Source organism: Panicum hallii, chromosome 5 (assembly GCF_002211085.1).
Source record: "Panicum hallii strain FIL2 chromosome 5, PHallii_v3.1, whole genome shotgun sequence".
In the NCBI taxonomy this organism is placed as follows: Eukaryota; Viridiplantae; Streptophyta; class Magnoliopsida; order Poales; family Poaceae; genus Panicum; species Panicum hallii.
Window position 1 is genome coordinate 10,315,902 of NC_038046.1, and position 7,075 is coordinate 10,322,976.

At 59.8% G+C, this 7,075-nt stretch overlaps 1 protein-coding gene across 1 annotated transcript; it reads right to left on the reverse strand.

The window, feature by feature from the left end:
- Positions 1-506: 506 nt before the first annotated feature.
- LOC112895292 (heat stress transcription factor C-1b-like) lies at positions 507-1,985 on the reverse strand. Its single transcript, XM_025963242.1, has 2 exons — positions 1,446-1,985; positions 507-1,348 (listed from the first exon to the last, which is right to left on the reverse strand). Exons 1-2 carry the CDS (start codon positions 1,731-1,733, stop codon positions 827-829), a joined length of 810 nt encoding a protein of 269 aa, XP_025819027.1. The 5' UTR covers positions 1,734-1,985; the 3' UTR covers positions 507-826.
- Between the last annotated feature and the right edge of the window lie 5,090 nt (positions 1,986-7,075).

The following is a 7,075-nucleotide window of genomic DNA, read 5'->3' on the forward strand; positions in this document are numbered from 1 at the left end:
AAAAGCACTCAAAAAAATCTTCCCAAAAGCCGAAAAGGTCATGTTGTGCGATGTCACCATGACATATTGCCACGTCTGAACTCTGGACTAGCATTCAAGTACAGAGCCCAAGGCCACAGGGGCTGGAGCTGGAGGTAGGAGAAGCAGGATCGCCCGTGGAGTACAATATGATTCAGTGTCCGGTGGGGACTTGCGAGACGGAAACACCGGATGCAACGACGACCCATCTCTCCAGTCTCCAGTCTCCTGTCTCAAAAAAAAAAAAGGTCTCGTTCGTTCAGTTGCCAACAGGCGACGCCAGTGTTGGTAGTCCGGTCAGTTTCACGGTTTATAGTTGGAATAAGCAACGGAAGATCCTCGGTTCGGTCTCGACTTTTGACGGGTCGGGGCTCGTGATCTGGTTTCCTGATTTTCCATGGCGGGACTTCTGACGGCTTCCCAGCTTCTGCTCCGTGAACGGTTTCTGGTCGTCTCAGCCTGCGCATGTCTCTGTTCTCTGGTCAGGACTTGAGCCTTCAACGTAACAGCCTGACAGGCTCCTTTTCCACTCTTAGAACAGGAAGAAAGAACACCTGCTCTCCCGTTACCAGGTTTTACAACGCACAAACAAACATACACCAGCCACTTACTACACACATCTAACACTGAATTCAACTACTAACCGGGCTCTGTTTACTCCATAATCACCACACTAACTTTTCTTTCTCAGCTCTGCATAACAAACCCGTTCACGGTTTACAAACCACTAGAGTACTAAATAGCCGATAAAACGGAGGCAAAGTTATGCTACGAGTCATATGTACACTACTACAGGTGGAGTTCCACCCTAGTAGAACACTTGGCCGAGGACAGAGAACGGGAACGGCACGGCGCCCCTGCCCTGCGCCGCCAGCTCCGCCGCGGCCTCGCCCGCGTCGGCCGCCTCGGCCCCGGTCCCGGCCCCCACCCGGCGCCGCTTGCCCGGCGCCTCCACGGCCGGCAGCGGCGGCGGCGCGCCCTTGCCGGCGGCCACCAGCTCCTCCTTCTTGGCGAGCATGGCGCGCAGCACGACGCCCGGGTCGTCGGCCAGCTTGCCGAGGAACGCCATCATCTGGCCCGGGCGGCTCTCGGCGGCGCGCAGGCGGCTGTCCATGGCCCGCAGCTCCTCCTCCATGCCCCGCTGCTCCTCCCGCAGGCGCTGCACGGCGCGGATGGTGCCGCGCACCTCCTCCCCCTCCTCGCCCAGCTCCCGGCCGCCGCAGCCGGCCTTCTTCTTCTTGCGCACGATCAGCGGCAGCAGGTGCGCCTGCCCGCGCAGGAACGACTCGTGCGCGAACTCCCACCGGTCCGTGTCCACCTTCCTGAACCCCTGGAACCGCACGAAGAATTGTTACAACCATGAGTTCATTACACGGCCGCAAAAGGAGATCACTAGGGAGTTGGGCGTGCAGCAGGAGCTCACGTACGTAGGTGTTGAGCTGTCGGACGAAGCTGGCGAAGTTGCGGTGCTTGAAGTAGGATGGCAGCAGGTAGTCGGAGAAGGCGGCGGGGTCGAGGACAAGGAAGGTGTTGCTGGCGCCGCCCCAGCGCACGACGGCGTCCGTGGCCGGGTCGCTCACCATGTGGAACGTCTTGGCGACGAACGGCGCGACGGCGGCCGCCTCCTGCTTCTGCTGCTGATTCTGCTGCGCGCCTCCCCCGCCGCCGCCGAAGCCGGCGTGGAGCTGCAGGTGCTCCTTGCACTCGCTGCCCATGACGCTAGCACGCTCGAACAAGTGAACAAACAGGTGGTCCTTGCACTCGCTGTCCAGTACTCCGCACTCTGCAGAGCGCGCACGGCCGGCGAAGAACCGGATAAGAAAGCCGCTCGCCCGCTTTTCTTCCACCCCGCTCTCTGTGTCGCTGATCGGTGCGGCCTTGCCGGTTTTATTCGTCTCCTCCGTCGGTGCGGGGCGAGTCCTACATGTCCACGCAGATATTTGTGTCCGGGGGCGGTAAAGGAACCCGCTGCCGCCTCGCGCTTTATATATCTGGCTCGTGCCGACCTTATCGGCGGCCTGAGCGAGCTCGCGGGTGCGTGTCCGGGCGCGGGGCCAGGGGCCAGGTGGCCCGGCGCTCGGCGGCAACAAATGGAGGCATGTGATTTGCGCGGTGACGTGGCGCCGGTGGTGTGCCGGATCGTGGGAGGATTCGGTGCCCGTCGCGCACGAGACACGTGTGGCGGCGCTCGGGCAAAGTGCCGCGCTGTCTCCCGGGTCATGGCATCTCCGTTCGCGGGCGCTGCGCTTTTCTTTTCCTTTTCTGTTCGAGCCTGTTGCGCCTTTTGAGTGGGCATCCGGTCTGATACAGTGACACCGTGCTAGTTGGGCGGGACAGCAGGTCGCCGGAGGGGAAAAGCTTGGTGTTCGGATCACAGGCCTACTAGCAGGTCCCGTGTTCACGTTCGCGGTCGAAAGTGAAGGGTAAACATCGAGCGGGAGCAGTATCCTAGTGCGGCGCACCAGGCTGAACACGGACACGAAAAGCATCACGTCTCCGTGGTTCCACAGCCGAGAATGGTTAGCGGGGCACTTACCAGTCTAGTAAAGCCCTCCCCACCCTCTTCGCCCCCTCCTCCGACGATCGCACGGCCGCCACGTCGCGCTTGCGTTGGACCAACCGATCGTGCCACGGAAAGGGACGCGCCGTGGACTAGGCAGCAGGTGAGCGCGTAGTGTCAAAAGCGCCCGGAGCGAGCCAACCGCCGCAGTCCGTGTGTGCTCGGCGCTGTTGCCGTCGGACAGCAACCCGGGGGCCGGGGCTTGCGGCGGCAGCCGGCAGCGCACCACGCCCACGGAACGGTGGCCCTATGGAAAGCAACCGGCCGCGGGGTGGCGTCGTTGACAGGCCGCGACCTCTGCCCCCGCGCGGCCACGTCGCGGGAGCCCGTCGGCCTCGGCGTCGTCCCGATCGGAGCGTGCGGAGGCGGCCGAGAGCGACCGCGCGCCGGGGCGCCGATCGCCTCGCCGGGGGGTGTCGTCGTCCCGGTTAGCCGCGCACTGGCCTGATGCCTGGGGGGACGTGATGAGGCCGACGGGGTTGCTGTGGCTTTTGCGACGTGGAGGGCTGGGTCTCCGATCACGGCCCGGCGGCCCGCACTTGGCGAGGAGACTCATCATGCCGGGATCGGCGCTCTACGGCGACGGCTCATCCGCGGATCGACCCGCTGCACACGTACGCACGATCATGGCGGTGGCACGTAATTTCCATTCTTTATGATTTTCTTTTGAGCAAGCATGGCAGGTGCTCTGTTTTTCATCAATAGTAGAATGCAAGCGTTGTAACTTAGTACAAGACTGGCATGGTGCCAGTTGTCGATAACTCGATACAATTTTGGTATTCGCATCCAATTCAGCTGCTGCCCCGACCTGCTCCCTGTCCGACAACAGGTAAAGCACCAAGCACCAGAGCTGCTCTCAGTTCTTCTGAGCATCACTACATTTATGAGCTTGTCCTGAATTCTTCTATACAAAACCTTTACCAATTCGATCAGATCTTGGAGGTGATGAGAACAAATCCTCTTTTGAGCACTAACCCTGTTCATGAAAGATTACAAGGCAACAGAGCATGATATGCTTTTGTGCAAAAGGACAGGAGAGTAGCGTGCGAGCTGCCACCCTTTTCGGGACACGTCGTGGAACACATGGAGCCGTGGGCTTCATGGCGAATCTGGGCCAAATATGTGCCGTGGGATGGGAGGTGGCAAAATGTCGTGGAAGACCAGAGCCGAGCCCACGTACCATACCAATCAGCTGCCCCTGCAATTTCCGCATGCACCTTGCATGTTAGCCTGCAAGGCAAAGACATGTGCTCATGTAAAATTCTCTTCATTTATTTTTTTTCGAAAGGGTACAAACATCTCAGGTACACGTATTCCAGGATATAGAATTTATCAATCAGGTTAAATGACTGTCCCCAGGGAAAAAAACAGAGGGGGGATTTTTTTTTTTGGAAAAAAGTTTTCTTGCAAGACATGAAGCAAAGTAAACAAATCTGAGGTGTATGGGTTGTTGGAATTACATGGTTTTCTTCATTTTCTCTTACTTTTGTATTTATCAATCAGGTTAAATTACTGTTGTATTTAGTCAAGAGGGATTTATTATTACTTAATAAAAAGGTGATGTTACAATTTTTATTGCACTCGATGCGGAAGGAGTTAAAGAATAAATTTATGACAGTCATGAAGAAATTGTTCCTGCTTTGTGTAAAAGGAAATCATGTGATATCATTGTAACTGAAATTACAGGATCGAAGCACTCGCCTCACACACGCGTGTGATAAACTGTCTTGGTTAATACCAGTACATGTCTAACTTGGTCAACCGAACTGAAAAATAAGCAGCCGGTTGCCTCAGCCCCTGACCTTAGGTGACATTGTAGGCGGCACCATGAAAAAGGACCGAGATCAGGAATAGATCATTTCATCCTCGCTAATACACAAAAGCAGTCTCTTTTTTTCAGGTTTCGCAAACAAAAGGTTGTTGAACCGAATAAAAACCTGACATTTCAGAAGAGCTCGCTTGACTTCTCACTGCAGAACGGAAGGAGGCTCCACCTGCCATCCATCCAATCCAATGCCAAGTGCCGCTGCTCCACCGCACTATCTGTACAGACACCGCGTTTGGTGGGCACGTACACCCGGCCGCCAATCGTGGCAGCTGGCGGCTGCTGCGTCTCCGATCACGTGCCCTGGGCCGGCCTCGGGGACAGGCGGCTCTGCTCTGCTGCCCCCTGCTCCGTGCTGCATGCAGATGCAGGTGCGGTGCGCTGGACCTATGCGGCGGCGCCGCCTCGCCCGGCCGGCCGGCGGCTGCCCTGCCCCCCCCCCCCCCCCCCTCCGTCGTACAGGACGCGTGGTACTGGCACGCTCGCGCTCTAATCAATTGCGCGGGCCGAACGTGCAAGCCGAACACCTCTCACCTGCTCTTCTGCTGCCGCACGCGCGTTGACGTTGTTGCTTGCTCGCTCCAATTTTTTCCGTCCACGAGGAGAGCAAGGTTGGTGGGAGTGGGTCGGGCCGAGTGGAGCGCGAAGGCGCGGCCCGTTTGAGTGGCCGGGGGGGCTCCAGCTGCAATCTATTTGGGCCCCTCAGTTCTGCGCGATACTATATGGGCCTTTCCGGGCTTCGTTTCTCGGCACCGGCACGCGCTCTGGCAGCAGTGCAAGAAGCAGCACGGTACATGGGCGTGACGCAGCCGTTGCGTCTCCTCCTCAAGGGCTGGTTGCACAGACCGCTCCGATGCATCTATAGATCCATGCCCGCTGCCTCGGTTGGCGAATAAATAAAGGCAGTTCGGAACCGTCAACCACTTGCTCCCCGCCTACCACCTGGCCGACGCAACGCATCACCTGCATGGTGTGTGGCCGGACCGGCACTAGTAAGTGGTCCTAGTGGATGCTAGCATGCAATGATCCCGGCCGGGCCGGGACGGCTGACATAGATTCTACTCCGCATTAGCAGAAGATACCCGGCCAGCACCGGCACGACCGATGGATCGGACGCGCCCCAGGGAGGAGGAGGAGGAGGAGGAGGCGCGAAAAGAGCGAGCTGGAGGGCCACTGCAGAGAGTGAGGACACGGAGCACTGATAATGCGACGATGATGATGACTACCGTTCGATCGATCCAGCGCGCACTACTGGGCCGGATGACTGGCTACTCCATTTAGACCAAGCGTCAGGGGCGAGGCGATTGGGCCGGGAAGCCGGAAAGGTAGCTAGCAGTTCGCATTGACCTTTTTCGTAGCTGTGAATCTGTGATCGACCACCTATGGCAATGGTGGCTTTTAGCCACAAAAGGGTAGCTCGTCAGGGTTCAGGCAAATGGCAGCCAGCAGACCTGCAGCGCGCACTCACTCTGCTGCGTGCGTGCGTCTGCAAGCTGACACGGCCGGCCGGCCGGCCGGCGACGAGAGAGAAGGAATCTCTGGTGCATATGCCCTGACGACAGAACGGCAGCAATTGGCACCAGTGCAAGTGTTCCACAGGGGGAGGGGTCATTCAACGGATCAGGATCAGATTCAGGAGGCTAGCTCCTTGTCATTCAGGAGATACTAGAAGATAGCGCGCACCAAGGGAGGCTTTTCGATCACTGCCGCTGGCCGATCGAGCCCTTCCGCAGGGCCGGCCGCTCACCACCACCATTATCGCCTCCACGAGAGAGAGGCCAAGGCAACCCGGGTCCTGCACGGCCCGCTCGGAAGAAAAGGAGGCCAGGCACGGGCGGCGGCCGGGGTTGCGTTCCAAGGACCTGGGAGGCGCGCGAGGCTAGGTGCCGGCCGGCCTACGGCGCAGGCGCGGTGGGGGACGGCCGGCCGGCGATAGGACCGATGAGAGAAGTAGAGCAGCGCGCGCGGCGCGCACCGACCCATACCGGCGGCATATGCACGCACGCACGCGCGCATGTGCCGGGTCCTTGGGTTCCGCTCGGCTAGGAGCTAGCTCGGCGGGGCGCTTTTTGCAATGTGCTGGGCCGCATGTGCTGCTCTAGCTACCGCTATGGCTAGCTGCCGCATGCTCGTCGGTCGCGCCGGCCGGCCGGCCGGCCGGGGACGGTGGTGCTCCATCGGCCGCCGCCGTCCACTCCTTTTCCGGTCGCGTCGGGCCCTGCTAGCTGCTAGGGGCCTCGGCGCGAGCCTTTTCTTGCCTTGTTTAGTCCAACTCGCGCCGGCTCAGCTCAACCGGCCGGCTGCTGCGTCCGGCGTGCCTCCCGTCCGAGAAACGGATCCCCGGCCAGTGGGAAAATGTGAAACCACATGTACATGCGCTCCTGTTGGACCGGCCGGAACTGCGCGCTACTCCGCGAGCCCGATCGACGTGCCACCGCACTGCGTGTTACAGGAGCACGTCGCCGTCCGAGCAATCATCCGCCGGCGCCGGCGCAGGACATGATTGCGCGCGCGCCCGCCCACTGGCACTGGCGCGAGTGGTGGCTATGCACTGTCCGGTCAGGCGAAGCGAACGCGCGGCGTACGTACGAGCGGCCGCCTTTTGCCATGACGGGGCAGGCCTCATGATGGCACGGCGCCCCTGGCCGCCGGCCTGTAACGTCAAGGATTAT

Bases quoted from the DNA above. Each gene is read 5' to 3' on its own strand.
- LOC112895292 (XM_025963242.1), bottom strand. From the start codon at position 1,733: ATGGGCAGCGAGTGCAAGGAGCACCTGCAGCTCCACGCCGGCTTCGGC. The intron at 1,349-1,445 runs GTACGTGAGCTC...GTGCGGTTCCAG, and splicing joins TCCGACAGCTCAACACCTAC to GGGTTCAGGAAGGTGGACAC.